This window comes from Brachyhypopomus gauderio, chromosome 6, assembly GCF_052324685.1.
Source record: "Brachyhypopomus gauderio isolate BG-103 chromosome 6, BGAUD_0.2, whole genome shotgun sequence".
Lineage (NCBI taxonomy): Eukaryota > Metazoa > Chordata > Actinopteri > Gymnotiformes > Hypopomidae > Brachyhypopomus > Brachyhypopomus gauderio.
In genome coordinates this window covers 18784270-18800833 of record NC_135216.1, presented here as the reverse complement: position 1 = coordinate 18800833, position 16564 = coordinate 18784270, and the positions used below count along the sequence as shown (strand labels likewise).

The 16564-nt window shown below is 39.9% G+C and overlaps 1 protein-coding gene and 2 long non-coding RNA genes across 29 annotated transcripts; 2 read left to right on the top strand and 1 right to left on the bottom strand.

Annotated features, from left to right (window-relative positions):
• Positions 1 to 1601: 1601 nt before the first annotated feature.
• On the bottom strand, positions 1602 to 10441 carry LOC143517174 (uncharacterized). Of its 21 annotated transcripts, none has more exons than XR_013131880.1 (11): positions 8419 to 8558; positions 7771 to 7787; positions 7493 to 7613; positions 7028 to 7253; positions 6626 to 6711; positions 5787 to 5874; positions 4080 to 5619; positions 3807 to 3858; positions 3027 to 3679; positions 2426 to 2548; positions 1602 to 1847 (listed from the first exon to the last, which is right to left on the bottom strand). It is a non-coding gene; the product is annotated as an uncharacterized LOC143517174 (long non-coding RNA). The 21 variants fall into 21 exon arrangements; XR_013131889.1 differs by having other exon boundaries at positions 1602 to 2548; positions 3027 to 3085; positions 3233 to 3679; XR_013131890.1 differs by having other exon boundaries at positions 1602 to 2548; positions 3027 to 3085; positions 3243 to 3679.
• On the top strand, positions 3815 to 8561 carry LOC143517173 (uncharacterized). Of its 7 annotated transcripts, XR_013131875.1 has the most exons (10): positions 3860 to 4120; positions 4489 to 4882; positions 4964 to 5066; positions 5797 to 5856; positions 5943 to 6505; positions 6648 to 6699; positions 6882 to 6929; positions 7081 to 7293; positions 7563 to 7674; positions 8421 to 8561. It is a non-coding gene; the product is annotated as an uncharacterized LOC143517173 (long non-coding RNA). The 7 variants fall into 7 exon arrangements; XR_013131871.1 differs by having other exon boundaries at positions 3815 to 3867; positions 4030 to 4120; positions 4964 to 6505; XR_013131873.1 differs by having other exon boundaries at positions 3852 to 4120; positions 4964 to 5856.
• A 1401-nt stretch (positions 10442 to 11842) lies between the features above and the next one.
• Positions 11843 to 15525, top strand: oxnad1 (oxidoreductase NAD-binding domain containing 1). Its single transcript, XM_077009363.1, has 7 exons — positions 11843 to 12339; positions 12424 to 12484; positions 13485 to 13591; positions 14151 to 14292; positions 14382 to 14612; positions 14747 to 14855; positions 14932 to 15525. Exons 1-7 carry the CDS (start codon positions 12239 to 12241, stop codon positions 15087 to 15089), a joined length of 909 nt encoding a protein of 302 aa, XP_076865478.1. The 5' UTR covers positions 11843 to 12238; the 3' UTR covers positions 15090 to 15525.
• Positions 15526 to 16564: the final 1039 nt, after the last annotated feature.

Genomic DNA, 16564 nt, shown 5'->3' with positions numbered 1-16564 from the left:
AGTCAGGGTCGGAACCAGGACCAGCCACGTAATCATCCACGCTGTAGAAAAGCCACTTGATCACATAGAGTAAACCACACCGTAGAACACCGGCAGTGCGCGTTCTAAAATCACCTTTATGGTTTTCACTAATTCGTTGTTTCCTTAACACCACGATGAAAACATGTTTCACCCATACTGTACGGTAAATCCTCAAAACTTGGAACACAGAATTATGCAGATCTAGTTTTACCTTTCATCCACGAACTGTTATTGTTTTACATAAACTGACTGGCTGATGTTAGACTAAATCATTTCATTTAGGTAGGCTAATTATTCGTTAATACATTGCTTATTTAACTTTGGTTATTCATGTGTTTATTTGCAAAAATACTTAGATGAAAATACACATTGAAATGTTTACAACATTAGCTTCAACATGGCTATGTTATGAATATTCTTATTTTAGTTCGTACCAACTGGACTATACGTGGGTTGTATCTGTACTTCTTTCTCTGCACATTTTTTGCAAGGTTATCAGGTCTCAAAAGATATTTCAAAACTTGAGGTGTTAACATGCTGAAAGCACCCAGACAGCACAAGTACGTCTCAGAGACGTCGTATTTACATCAGTATATCGTAGAAACATCGCGTTCCATTTTCGAACGTCGCATATACATCATATGCACATCTAATTTACGATTTAAAGCGGGAGCGTCATATTCATCGCCATTGCATCGCTGCGACGTCAAAACAACGTTTCCCATCCTGATGTGGCAGAGTGAGATTTTTGGGGCAACCCCACTCCCTCCCTAATTGTAAATTGCGGTGGAGCCGTGTGAGTCGCGGGGTAGGTTAATCCTGGCATTATAAATAGCGGGGGTGTGGTTACGGGTGCGGATTCCCTTCTGTCATCCGGTTTTCCCAGCACCTCTAACGGTGGCAAGTTATCGTTGTTGGGCCTGGCTTCCTTTGGTGGACCAGCTTAATACCGTCGGGGTATGGCGCTTCTTTTGGCGTCTGATTATCGGTGCGTGCGGTGCGCTGAGAACTAACATGCTCTGCTGTTTCGTCGCAGTTCGGTGGGCGCGTCATTGGAATTACTGTGCTGATCTATCTACCACGGGTGGGCAGTTACTATTTGCCCTTGATTTTACAAAACGTTGGCATATTAAAGAGTTTGCTAAGTAATGTTTTGATGGATTGATAGCATCAACAACAGCTGCAATGAAGGCATGGATAGTTATGTCCTGTGTTCGACACATACTGTGTTGTATGTGAGTGCTGTGTTTGTTTCAGTCTGTTAGAAAAATCATGTACTGACGAGGCCTGACAGCAGTGCATCCTGTTATATTTAATACTGAGATATAATTATAACGTTATTTTTCTGTATATTCTAACTGACATGCATATACATTTTAAATTAAAGTTATGGTGTTGCATCTGTAAAGATGGTTGGTTGTGTCTATATGGCTACAATGATTTTGAGCTAGAATCAACAACATTCAAACAAAAAGTGAGAGCTACTGCACATTTATAGAAATAATAGAAATAATTGGTAATATTTTTTATTTTACAGTTAAATAAATAACAGCAGAACCTAAAGCAAGAAGTTTACAAAAGAAAAAAAAAACACCAACAGTGCAAGGTTAGGCCAAGTATTTACAACAATAATAACAGCAACAACAGTAATTTAACAAAAACAATAATTTAAAATCACAAACAATAAACATCACTAATAATAATACATCATAATAACCAGCCATTAATGCATTTTATTTGCAAGCTGGACATGTATAATCTTTATCAACTGGAGGCTTCTGGACACAGTCATGGTGGTACCATCTCTCACAGTTGTCACTGCATATCTGGAACAAATGAAAAGCAGGTCTAACTGAAAGGTGCCCATCTAAAATGTAGAAATTACTATCATGCTTTACATTTTTAGTCCAAAGATTTGATGCAGTGCTCTATTGATAAGTTAAGTGCAAAGATGTTACAAAATAAATGATTGAGAATTTACTGCACTCATTTGCATGTCAGAGTTAGCATATTAAACTGCCTAAAAGGTGAGTGTAACATTCTGCTTGACGCAGAGCAGGGAGGCGGACACAAATGCTGAGAAGAGCGAGATTTATTCAAGGGGATTCCATAAACAGAGTCGTAGTCACGGGCACGGGTCATAACGGGAGGGCAATCAGGAATAAGAGTGTGTATTACAAGGGCCTAGAGGTAGAAGCCTGGATGCAAAGCAGTGAAAGGATGAGCCTTTTGAAAATGAAAATGTGAGAATTAGACCTTCCTTACTTGAACAGGAAGCCAGCATGGTGTTTTCAACAAGAATCACATGTTGACAAACAATATGAGCTGCAGTATTTTGAATGCTTTCTAGAAGCCAGCAAAATGTGAGTTACAGTAGTCAAGTGTAAAGATGACTAGAGCTTACTGATGTTGCTCGTATTGATTTAGCATTTCAAGAGAAAATATCAAACTCATGAGGAGCTCCAGCAATGACACTTGAAGGTGAGGTTGTGTGTGAGCCATCCCAGGCTACATGACCAGATAAACCCTGAAGATAGGATGAGAACCAAGCATCACAAGAAAGTGATGAAATTCACATGTAGTTCACAGTATCAAAAACAGTAGACCAATCTAGTAGGATGTGAACAGATGAGAACCTTTTCCTGGCTTTGTGGGGAGGTTTTGTTATTGACAATACAGCAATATCTGGTGAATACCCTGGTCTGTACCACAGATGGTTGACTTAAAGAAATTTGTTCCTCTCAAAATACTAATAAAACTGAGAAAAGACAGCCTGTTCCAAGGTCTCTGACAGAAATTTGAGAAAATGGGTCTAATTCACAGTATAACTGAGCATAATTATAAATGAGTATAATTCGTAGTTTGTAGGATTTAAAGGATCCCTGAGAAAATGCTATATTATGACATTATGTACGACTAATAGCCTAATATCTCATATTTGTAGTACTAATATCTCAACAATAGTACATGCAGATCAATATATTTAGATGTGTTGCTGCGCTTACCCAGTTTGTTTGATCATGATCCTCCATTCCACAGTAATGGCACAGGTTGCTCAGATTGTCTGAGATGAAAGTATTAATACATTTCCTCATTTTTACATGTCAAACATATGTCCATACAGGATGTGGTACTAATTAACTAGCATAAAACGTATATTATTTTAATAAAGAACATGCATTTCAGAGGACATAAATTTTATGCCATTTACAGTGATCAACCACAAAGACAACTCCTCCAGGAATCTGGCGTGAGTCATGGCAATGCCCAGCCTCAGCTCATTGACTGCCTCTTGAGTGGTTTGGGTGTTGACAGCCATTTCCTTTAATATGCACTCCGCAAACTAAGGACAGTTTAGATCGATCAAAATGATAAGCCTGCATTGCTAAATAATAAGGTTGACTGTTAGACAACAAAATCTTTAATACAAGTAACTAAAAGATCTTGACAAATGCCACTTGACCTTCATCATCATAATTTGGGTTCAAGTGTAAAAACGGATAAAGTTCTTGTGAACTTTTAAATTAAAATTATAATGTTACAACAACTGCTGTAGTCTACTGTACACTCACGTTCAAAGCCAAGACACCACCACGATCCTGCTGACGTGCATGATGGAGAGTGCTGCACGTTACAGCCTGTCTTTCGCAGGAACGCCCTTTAGTGTAATTATGACAATATACACTCTTATTCTCAAAAATGCATTTGGGATGATTTCTAGTATGTGTATGATTTATTGTGATTTATAATACCACTGTATATTAATAACTTTGCTTTATATTTACCTTGTTGCTTCCAAGCACCTGCCGTAAAATGCACCCCCCTGTAACTCAGTCTCTGTTGATGGTAGGTCAAATTCACTTTAGAATTACATAGCTGAGACCATTTCATGTTGATTGAGTTTCATTAATATAGGACAATACAGTTAAGCAATGTATAATCATCCTTCTCTAATACATTTGTCCTGGCAAATTACTGGGGGTCAATACACTCGCCATGACGTTCTAGAATGTTGACGTATAATGGAAAGGACCAATGAGCGTCCAGCAGTCCTGTACCTGTGGGTGAGCAACAGACGGACTTCTTCAGGGAAACACAGGTAGGTTATGTAGTTATAACTCTACTGAGGTAAAATAAATAATGAAGTAATGTTTAATAACTGGTTGTTTCCAAGAATCTAACTATCTCTGAAAGTTAAATCTTAGCTATCCATTTTACTACAACGGCCTACGGTTAAAGTGTTAGCATCTAAGCTAACCATCATTTTACTACAACGGCCCTGACGGCAATCGCGCGAGACAACACCGCGAATTCAAACCAGCTTGTCCGTTAGCTGTAGCCTAGGTTAGCTAGCTAGTTCGCATTAGCTTAGCTTCTTTGTAACTAAAAGACAAATCAGTATGACAAAAAAGGGAAAGGGAGTGTAATCGCTAGTGTTGTTGGCTAACTTATTTCCTTACTTTTTAGATACACTACACCAGGGGTCGGCAACTGGCGGACCGCGGTCCGTATCCGGACCCGAACGCAGTCCTGTCCGGACCCAATCTCATTCCTGATTAACTGGATACGGACCCAAAAAAACCATATTTATTCATTTTGACGGGAGAATTAATTTTAAACCGGAGTATTTATTTCAGGGCTATTGAAAAAAACACTCCGTCACGAGTGTTACGTTCACCACCCCAGCTCAACAACTTGCGTTCGCCACCCCCCGGACCTCAGGTGACAGCTATCTGCCAAAATTGGACCGCGGACAAATTTAGTTGAGTACCCCTGCACTAGACAATGTCAACAGGAAATGGAAGACATCATGTGACACATCCGACCTTATTTCCGATGGAGAAAACGGACCTAAATCAAGGTACATTCATCTTCCACTGAGGTAATCTAGACATAAGTATATATTGTGATTTAGATGACTTCAACTATAACTTACTTGCAGATCAAAAAAGAGACCATGTTGGTGGTCAGATGAAGAGTCTCAACCAAAGCAAAGAGGCCCAAGAGCAAATTACCTCGGCCACCACCACCACCACAAGTACACAGTAAGCACAAAAACACCCAAATATTGTGTAGGAGCAGGATTGAGAAACCCTGATGTACAGAATGTTCTCTACAAATATATTAAACTCCAAATAATATATACATACATAATTAAAATGCACTGTCCCTTACTAAATCAAATCAAATATATTTGTATAGCACTTTTCACAACACAAGTTGTCACAAAGCGCTTTACAGGATTTACAAGGTTAACAATACTATGGGTCCAAATCCCTAATGAGCAAGCCAAAGGCGACAGTGGCAAGGAAAAACTCCCTAGATGGTGGGGAATAGGAAGAAACCTTGGGAAGACCAAGACTCAAAAGGGAACCCATCCTCCATTGGGCGGCCCGTTAACACACAAATTACACAAAAACAAATTATACAGATGAATACACAAGTCACAAACAAATCACATAATCAGGCTAAGTATAAGGTAACTAGAATAAAAGTTCTGGGTGTTGATATTGTCAATGTAAATGTCTTGTGATGAACGCCAGGTTTTCATTCCGTGTCGGAGTGATGATAATGGTATTGTAGTCTCCGACTGCAGTCCTGTGAACGAAGTGAACGTGCTGTGTTGTAATGATCAATAAGTTCACTAAGATACTCTGGAGCTAAGCCATGCAGTGTTTTATATGTTAATAAAAGTATTTTATAGTTAATACGGAATCTAACAGGCAGCTAATGTAATGACGATAGTATAGGACTAATGTCCTTACCTCTTCTTAGCTCCAATATCAAAACCACAGCTTACAGCCAAGGGGAAACCAGTAAACCCTCCAAACACTTGTAGGTACCTGATCATACCTGCATTGAAATACAAAAAATAATGACTTAAATGTATTAATATTCATATGCCATTTATGTATTCACAGCCCCAAGTCTACCCAGAGTAAGGCAGCATTGGATGGAGGTTAACTTCAGGGATTTCACTAAACAACGCTAAAAGAAATATATCAGCAATGTTAACATTCAATAAATCTCCTAGCAGAACTACTCGCACACAGAATAGGGGCCAGGAATCCAGTCGACACTTCTGAAAATGAGGGGGAAAAGTGTAAAACAAAGAAAACCTGCATACTTCCACATTATACCTACTAAATTAATACAACACCACATTTCAACCCATTTAGAAACATAAATAGATCACTTTATTAATCCCAGAGGGAGTCACGTATTGCAGCATTGTTATAATAGTATTCATGATGCTAAAAACACACTTATTGTGAACATTACACTTTGCTCTGCTGACACCACTCAGTGGTCATATTCTAATGGATACTTTTCAAAGTAAGAAAGCACTGCTGATCTAAACTGTCATTACAATCTGATCAATTAAGTCTGATTAAACCTATTGTGTCAATGTTTCCCCCCCCAGCATCAAACCCGCCACTACACAGTCAGAATGTGGATTTTAGAACAATGTCCTCCTATCAAAGTAAGGTTATAGGGTACAGTAAAACAGATACTCCATGTAAACTTCCCTAAAATGCAGACAGTATCTGCAGTGTACCTTTATAAAGAAATTACAAACACATATGAACACACATGTACTTACCAAAGACATATTCTTTCCACAGCGCCACAGCCACAATAGGAGTCCTCCGATTGGTCTCACATCTCCACCTCATGGTAGGACACATACTGAAAGTTTAAAATGTTTACTCTAAGCAGTGCAATATTACACATACACTGGGTCTTCATATTAAATATTTGTTGTTGGGCACAGCAGTTTAAGGCAATGTCCTTATTTTATCCTTATTTTTGTCCATTGCATTGACTCTAATTACTGCATGTTTTTACTACTTTTTTAGCATCAAGAGCTCGCGCCTCAGGACGTTTAATACCCTCCCAGTGCACTCGTATGTTTTCAAAAATTTAATTCCAAACAAACTCAATTTCACTAAACATCCTTGCTCAAATTAAATATATCAATGTATATAATAATGTGAATGCAAACCTTTTTGAATATTCATTTAAATTTTATTGTTGTGTATGTTATATATGTCACAGCCACTGATTGATGCATCCTTGAGGCTATTGGTGAGGTGCAGCTGCAACTGCAGCATTTAACTGCAGTTGTTCAGGCAATGGCAGGAGAGAGGAGCAGAAATCTTCCAACACCACTGGAAGAAGATCTGGAAGAAAACATACTCCCCCTCCAGTGTGCAGAGGATTTCGTGCGTCTAGAACATGATTTGACCAACAGTGACACAAAAAAAAAAGGTCAGTACTGAAATATACCATTTTAACAAACTCGCACAGAGTACACATTTTGTAAACATCTTGTAAAAGATAAACATTTATTTAGGAACAAAGTAATTATCTTTTCTTTCGAGTACAAAATTAAGAACGATATATCCATCCATCCTGAGGGTTGATTTAAGGAACATTATTATGAACTCCTTAATGTTTGTACTCATACCTTTGTAAATTTTAAAAACCTTTTATGAATTCGGTCCCTGGTTTTTATTTATCTGTCTGTCTGTCTACAGATGTCAAAGCTGTCATTAGATGGGGGCAGTCAGGGCCTGGTGGTTAGGGAACTGGTGTGGCAGAGGAGAAAAAAAGGAATTGGGCACACTCGCATCAAGGAACTTGTAGTATGTAAGTATGAAAATAAGACCATAGTATACCAAACATGACAAATATAGTACCATAAAAACAAATCACAAATAGCTTTGTTTTATAATTGACATTTACCGTCTTGGTTGGTGATCCTTAGTTTTGATGTGTATAGTCACAACAGGGGTGAATAATCTTATCCACAAAGGCTTCATGTTGGTATCAGTTTTTAAAAAATTATCATGTGTGCTTCTGCAGCCAAAGTGCCCCTTTCTGGATAGAACTGGACACCACTGAGTAAAATAACTGACTTTTAAAGAAATTTTAAGATGGCATATCTCAGAAATGATTTGCAATGCATATTACATGAAACAATTCAGTGTCACTCTTAAATCTTAAGACGCACATACATTTAATTAGAAATGCTTGCCTTCTAATATGAAGAGAAATTAGTGCCAAATTGAAAAGCAGTCATTGGAAAAATGTATTCAAAGTATAATATCCATAGTGCCGTATTGCTCTAAACCACAGGCATACTAATTAGTACCTGCACTCATCTGTTGTGTTTTCATCCCTCTTTCCATCCCATTCATTCTTCCACACCCACAAGCCATAGAGTTTCTGTATCTGAACAGCCACTAAACTTCATGTACACAGCTTTTCATTAGCACTTCTTAGCAATAGTGCCTAAATGGCTTATTAGCAACAGGCTCATCCTTAGGCTCAAAATTATCTTAGAAACTAAAACATACAAGTAATTTTCTAATTAAACAATGTTGTACTTACAGCATCTGCGATGAGAAATCCTCAGCTGTCCCACCCATGTGAAGCTGATGCAGAAAAGTCGATGAAAGACTGGCTTCGTCTGGCGCCTGACAGACTTCATCGCGGAAGACCACGCTGAATCAACGTGATCAAGTCGATTTAAGCCCTTCGTGTTCATACATGGACAGTTCCGTTTTTGTTACAGCACTGAGAAAATGATTTACAATATCATAGTTAAACAACGACAACACTTTTATTATTATATGGTGTTAAAGAAAGGAATACGGAAGGACAAGTGGTGGTAGATTTTGCTAAGAGGATAAAAATAAAGATGGCTGTAGTTAACACTTACTTTAAGAAAAAGGAAGAGCACAGGGTAACATATAAGAGTGGGGGAAGATGCACACAGGTCGACTATATCCTCTAGGAGACAAAACCTGAGAGGTTAGTGATTGCAAGGTGTTACCAGGGGAGAGTGTAGCTAAACAGCATAGGATGGTGATATGTAGGATGGTTTTAGAGGTGAAGAAGAGGAGAGTGAGAGCGCCACCTAAGATCAGGTGGTGGAAGTTAAAGGATGAGGACTGTTCGCAATTGTCATGGACAGACTGACACGCAATTCCCGAAAGATGATTATTTTGAATAATAATAATAATGTGATTTACATTTTATCATTTTTTAGTAATTGTTTGTTTATGCATGTGAATTGGTTCTAAAATACAACTTTTCAAAATAATATTTTATGTACACATTAGAATTTGTTAAGTTTTTGTTTGTGCATGTGAATTAGTTAATACAACTTTTCAAAATTGTAAACTGGCTGTCTCTTTACATCTTTTAAACTGGTTGTCTCTTTAAATCTTTTAAAGGCAAAATCTGAATAACAGGAAATAGGAATTAAACTCCACAAACAACTATTTCGTTATCTAGCTAGTTGTCTACCTGGGATTATATGCAGAACAAGAATAAATAGGCTACTGCTGCTCGCGTGAAGATCTTTAAAAGAACAAAACATGCAAACTGCGAAAACGCTCGACGGAATAACGGACTCGCATGGCTTGATCTAAAAACGACGTTGGTAAGACGATGTATAGACGCTTTAACGATGAAGCTGTAAGCGTCGTATAAACATCGTAAATACAGCTTAAAAGCATCAGATGATGAACGTCGTTCGGAGATCAGATGGACGTCGTTTGAACATCAGGTAACGACGTCTATGCGACGTCGTGCCAGTGAGCAAACGACCGACCGCAGATGCTTTAACGACGTAACTGTGAACGTCGCATAAACGTCTTGCCGACGTATCTGTGCTGTCTGGGCATGTTCATTAGCCTAGTGGGGGTATTCACCATAAAACCACACATTTGTATTTATGGTAATTAAGGCTCCGTTCCGAGTATGACTTTATATGCCGTTTTGAGGGGAAATGTTGTTTACCGTTAGACTGACGCTTTTGGAGAGACATTCGGACAGATGCTCTGAGCTCTCAGCTGCTCTGAGGTCAGCTGAGAACGTCTCGTGTCTGCTGACCGGGCCGTCTCGCGCTGCAAGCGTTTACGCAATGCGGGCTGTAGCTTACTTCATCAAACCTTCATTAGGACGTCGCTACTTCCACGTTCAATTTCATAATTAAAGTTATGGCAGAAAAAAACATCCGAACACACCGAGGTTCAGACATAGCTACATGCTACTGCAGTGTAGTGTAGTTGGATTTTACTGATTCTTAGATTATATGCCCGAAGGAGACAGAAATCACGCGCGAGACACCTGTGGCATCCACCTCCCTGATGAATCCTGATGTATAATTTAGGAGACAAATTTTCCAGGAATATACAGGCTATAACCTAAACAAACAGCGCTCTCACGAACGATTTAGGTTGAATGGATGTGAACAAAGACGTGAATACATTCAAAATGTCTCACTAGCAGTAGAAACCTAGATTATTTTTTTCCAAGCAAGAATCTTTGCTTGAAGTCTACTCAAACGAGCCCACAAAAGGAAAGATTCCTGCCAACACTGGCACACACGTGTGCTGTCCTGGTGTCTCGAGGAGAAACGGCTTCAAAGTGATTTCTCGTGACTGATGTGGCGTTAAGATAAGAAATTTAATTATACACGAGTTAGTTAAAAAGATAAACTAATTGAAGGAACTGCCTTATTTTTATTTTGAAAAACAAAATCAAAGATGTAAAACCACAAATGGCAGCGCATAAAATAAAAACACTAAAGGAGAAGAAAAAATGTACTTGGTGTATGTTATTTTTGGATCTGCACGCTGATCTGCACGCTGAGCAAAACTTGAGGGCTGATTCTGAGTAGGCTACTGATACGGATTCCAACTTTCACAAGACGGTGCACAGCACTGTGCAAATGTCTGACACCACATTTTCAATTAAATTGACTTTCAATTAACAATCATTAAGTCAAAACAGCCATTAGTTAGTTCGCCACAGTGTCTGGAAACATTCCTACACAACGACTACACAAAAGATCCAGAAGATATTAAATCTGTTTTATTTGACAGATTAGCAGTTGTTAATACGACAACCACTCCATCAATCATGAGAACCATTTGATTGTATATTTCACAAGAGCTTAGACTTCCTCTCTGAGCAACTATATAATTATCCTTTCGGTATTATTATTGTTTTCATATTTCACAATTGTTACATGTTAATTGCTTCTTTAACAAACCCTTGAAGAAAATTAGTCTTAGTTGCATTTTGAAATACAGTATTTTCGTCATGAACCGCTATATGTAATTTCCTCCTATGGCCAGCAGTCGCCGCTGTCTTTCACAAGGCACCAAATCGTTTTACCACTAGTGTTGGGAAGGTACGCTTGGTTTTTTTAGTAACTTGGTGAGCAGTTATGAGAATTTACGCCCAGATAATCTATAAATGCCCCAAAATCTATTTATTTAGAAGTAGAATATTTAATAATATTATAATGATAATTCTAATAATATATTAATTTGTACTATATTTATGTTTTCCTTCTTTCACATTATTATTCTGTTTTATTTATTTTTTAAAATTAAAGTAACTATATTTTTTCGTTTTTTACTTCAGCACTAAAGTATCTATTGTATCTCAGCTGTAAAGGACTTGGTATTATAAAATGTATTTTTAATGCCGAGAAGACCCCTCGCGATACAAAAGAAAAAAACGTGCTGCAAACACTTTTTAAAATTCATATTCATGGACATAGTCTTAAAAGACATTTACGGATAAATGAATTTTAATACCAATAAAATGCTACACTAAGTATTAAAACACTTATGATACAGTTACGTTTAAATACATAGGAGAAAACATTGCACAGATCTTGCGCAGAATTGATCATCTAAATATACGGTCTCTGACTCAAGCTCGTAATCGGTAACTATATCCGGTTCAATCGTGTGTTTCCGGAGAACCCGAGATAAGTTAAAAGTCTTTAATATAATCTATATATCTCCACATAGGAGTCCCTGATCTGGTGTAGTGACTTTACTAAGGCGCGACTTTAACATCTGTACATCTCTACCCTGCAGCACTAGCTGTCTGTCTTATCTACCCTGCTAGCTTAGTTAACTATCGGAAGACGCACGTATTCGCACTTTTTCTACCATTTTGTGTCTAGTTAATGAATGTTTATTTATTTGAGTTGAGTTTTAACTGCATGTTATGAAGGCCAGGCCTTCACTCCTGTGAAGTGTTCCCGGTACACGGAGACAACCTGCCGGCACACGGAGACAACCTCCCGGCACACGGAGACAAACTCCCCCGCAAACGGAGACAACCTCCCGGCACACGGAGACAACCTCCCGGTACAAAGATCACTGGAGTTCCGAGCGCTATGAGCCTCCCCCGTTTCTTAAAAACGACGAGATGTTTCGTCGGAACTACGAAGTCACTCCTAAGCAAACGTGGCCAGCTGTGTTCGTATAGAGCCACACGGTGAGAGCCAATTAAAGATGTAGTATACATTTTGTAAAGGAAATACCGAATATTGGCGTTAACTTACTGTCATTTTCCACAAAGGAAAATGTCTTCAAGACAAGCAGACCACCTTGAAAGGACGGCTAGTGTTTACAGACAAGAGGTAAAACTTTGATTTCGCTCTTTAGGCTCATGGATGTTGGCAACCCTTTATGAAAATGTATTTAAAAACTCATAATAATGTCAACAGATCCGAATTAGTTACGGTGAAAGTTAAGTCACGTGGTGGATCAGATATTTACAGAGCTGTGTAAAATGTTGGACAGCTGGAGTGAACCGAGTTCCGAAGCTCATCCCACAGCCGTGAGCGTCCTTGACCAAGAGCAGGAGGTGTTTGACCGGTTCAGCACAGACCCACTCCGCAGTGCTGCAGTAGTTTGTCCCAGAATTCTTAGTTTCTTTTTCTTTTATTTACCTACAAAATGTTTTGCTATCAGTAAGATAATTTATATTACATTTTTGTCTTCATCAACATAAGTAAACAATGAAGTTTTTCTTCAGCCTAATCCTGACCTTCACTCAAATAGCGATAATAACTCACTCCGTCAGCTGTGAACCACAGATGCACATACCACATCCAGAATCACCTCTAGACCTTTTCACAACTCTGATCAATCTGCAGTCATTATTATTTTATTTTTTTTTTTTGTTGTTATCCATCCTCCTCTTATCTGGGGAGCAGCCCAAGCAAATAGGCACAATTTCTTTTTTTGTTTGTTTCTGGACACCTAAAGAGAGGGATAGATAGAGGTCTGTCTGTGTGGACAGACGTATAAAGTCTTTAACAGTTCTCCCTAAACATATTTACCTTTATGGCATTCGGCAGATGATTTTATCCAAATCCACAATAAACACAGTCTGAGCAGTTAAGGATTGAGGGCCTTGGTGCGTGTGCATGTTGGTGCATGTGTGTGTGTGGATTGAGGGTCTTGCTCAGTTATTTTGATAAATCCGGGGAGATGTTTCATAATGATTGTGGTACACTACATATGTGATGGACTGATGGACTCTTACAGATCTGTGAACCTGCTTAAGATGATGATGTGCTCTTGCTCCAGTAATGACATCTTTGTGTGTGTGTGTGTGGGCGCTCTTACTCACAGGCTGTATTCTCTGCACGTGTATGTGCCATTACAAACGAGTCCAACACGGTGAAGAAGGTGCAGCTGGAGATCCCACATCCTGACTTCAGCTTCCGTGCTGGCCAGTGGTAATGAACACGTCACCTCATCACCTCATCCTTTAACCCTCTATCGCATTCATTATTACTTAAACAGGGTCTTTTTATATTTCAAATTGCTTAAACAATCAACACCACTTTCCTCATAATCGATATGAAGGATGATTTGGGCATGGGAGGGAAGTTGCATCACATGACCAGGAGAGGGCACTCCAAGTACAAATGATAAATTGATTACCAACTTTCAGCAGAAAAGGATTTACAATCTCTTGTGCTACAGTGAAGCAGCTAGCATGCTGGTAGATCCAGTCGGGCAGGATTAGGGCTAGACCTGGCTTGGGGCAAACATGTTCAGTAAATGACCAAAACAAGCTGTCAGCACGAGCCATCAGCAAATGTACTGCACAGGAAGAAGCTTCACACTTGATGTTCAGTGAGACAATTAATTGTTCTACTATGATTTAGAGCAGGGTGGAGGGTTGGGTCAGGGCGGAGTGGAGTGGAGTGGAGGGTCAGGGTGGGGTGGGGTGGGGTGGAGTGGGCAGGGCGGGGCGGAGTTGGGTGGAGTTAATGTCTGTGCCCTGTCCAGGGTGGACTTGTTCATTGCGGGGGTGGAGAAGGTGGGCGGTTTCTCCGTGTGCTCCAGCCCGGCTCTCCTGCAGCGGGACGGCATCATCGAGCTCGCAGTGAAGTACACGAAGCACCCACCCGCACACTGGGTACACACGGAGGTGAGAGGGCGGGGCCAGGACAGAAGGGCGGGGCCTTTCCTCACCACACCCTCCACAGAATTGTGATTCCTTCTGTCTTCTTCTGCTAGTGCACAGTAGGCTCTGGTGTGTCGTTACGGGTTGGGGGTGATTTCTGTTTTGACCCCAGCCTGTGTGACCCCCGCATGGACCTGCTTCTCGTGGCTGGGGGGGTCGGCATTAACCCCCTGTACTCCATCCTCACACACACGGCTGACTTGCTCAGACAGGTGCATGGATACCAGCCAGGACACACGCACCTTTGTTACAGTGCCAAGAACACACGGGAACTGCTGTTCAAAGTGGGTGTGATGTGTCTATATGTATATGTGATGTGATATATAATGTGTGTGTTGAATCTGTTATTTAACACCTGTGTAATCATCATTATCATTGACCCATTCTTCCCCGTCTTCTTATTATTCTGTCATTTCAGAACAACATTATTGAGGTTTGTGAAGAATTCCCAGATAAATTCTCTTGTAGCTTCCATGTGACCCAGCAGGACTTTGAAATGGAGCAGAATCTACAGCCCTACACAACCAGTAAGGCGCACACAGCTCTCATGAACACATGAACATTGTGTTATAGATGTAGTGAGCTGCACGTGTCCCCTCACAGGTGGAAGGATATCTCAAGAGGTGTTGAGGCATCACGTAGACCCTGAAAGCACATTATGTTACTTGTGTGGGCCACCACCCATGACTGAGAGTGTGAGCAGGCACCTGCAGAGTCTCGGCCTATCAGAGGACAGAATCCTTTTTGAGAAGTGGTGGTAGGCTTGTCTTCCAAAGGCTACAGCCAATGAAGTGCCCTGGGGTCTGAACAAGGACCGCCTCTTTGGCAGCAGTTGGACCAGCAATTTTATTTTCCTTAAACGCACAATTTAATCCAACTTGACACACCTGTATGACTTTACCTGTGCCCAACAGGCTCCGCCTCCTCTTGTGTTTCTTAGCAGCCCGTAATGAGTGGCACACTCAGCTGTGCTGCTATACTGAAGGTGTTGGGAGTTTCACGTTTTGACTAGTGATGGGCAAGTGAAGCCTGACAAAGCACAGAGACCTTCCTAACAAATGTGCTGAAAAGCTTCAAGGCTTCAGTGACGGTGACATCTGGTGGACAACTGAAGCCATAGCAAGCTCTAAAGAGCATCACTGAAGAAATGGCACTGTTTGAATCCTATGATAGCAATAAAAGTTCAGAAAAGTCTGAGTGGTCATTCAAGTGTTTGTTAATTCATACCAAATAATGATTATTTTCTCATTACAATACAATGAGACTCCCCCCCCCCCCCAATACTCTCCCCCATACTGTAACACATTACACCGAATAAATTATAAAGTAATATTAAGAGTTAAATGTTGGATAAGGATGATATGTAATGATACACCAAACCACTCAAATTTCTCAAACCTGTCAAGCTGTCCTGGGCAATGCATTGAAACGCCTTGAGCCAATGCTACACACTGAAAGACTTGGGAGCCAATGAAAAGCTTTGAAACATTTTGAAGCAATGAAGCACAAAGCGAAACAGTGACACTGGTGTTTCACTACAAGCTCCGACAGCGTTTAGAATCACTCTGCTTCAGTAAGAGTGACGCACTCCGAAGCCTCGGTGTCATTTGCCCATCACTACGTTTGACCGAGATCCTGCTTCATCATAACACTGCCAGGTGCTGGTGGTTTGTACTTTAGTGTCAGTCCCAGTTTGTCCGGCTCTGGTTAATGAAAAATGTTGCTGGCAAACGTGCTGATAACAGACATGTAATGAATACAATTTTACATTGTTTATAATTGTCTATTTATAATTAACTTTGATTTTAAGAGGTCAATCAGAGCGTACTGTAATGTGCTTGAGTTAGTCTAACTGAGATGTATGTTGAGTAATTAATGACTTAAAACGGGTTGGGAACCTTTTTGGCTGAGAGCCACATGTTTTAAAATGTATTTCCGTGAGAGCGATACAATTTTTTTTTTACTGATTTCTGTAATGTTTTTACTTTAAAATGTCAGCGGAATTATTAATTACGTATCGTGTTAGGAAACATCGTGTCAGGAAACATCGTGTCAGGTAAGATTTCTCTGCGAGCCAGTCATCAACAGAGCCACGACTGGCTCAGGGCCACAGGTTGTGACCCCTGACATGTCTGGCACAAAATAGTTGATGGTGACTGTTGTTTCAGTGCAACTATTCAGCCCTGGAGGTAATCGATCAGTTTTGGAAAGAGACGAGGCAGAACGCTGTACATCA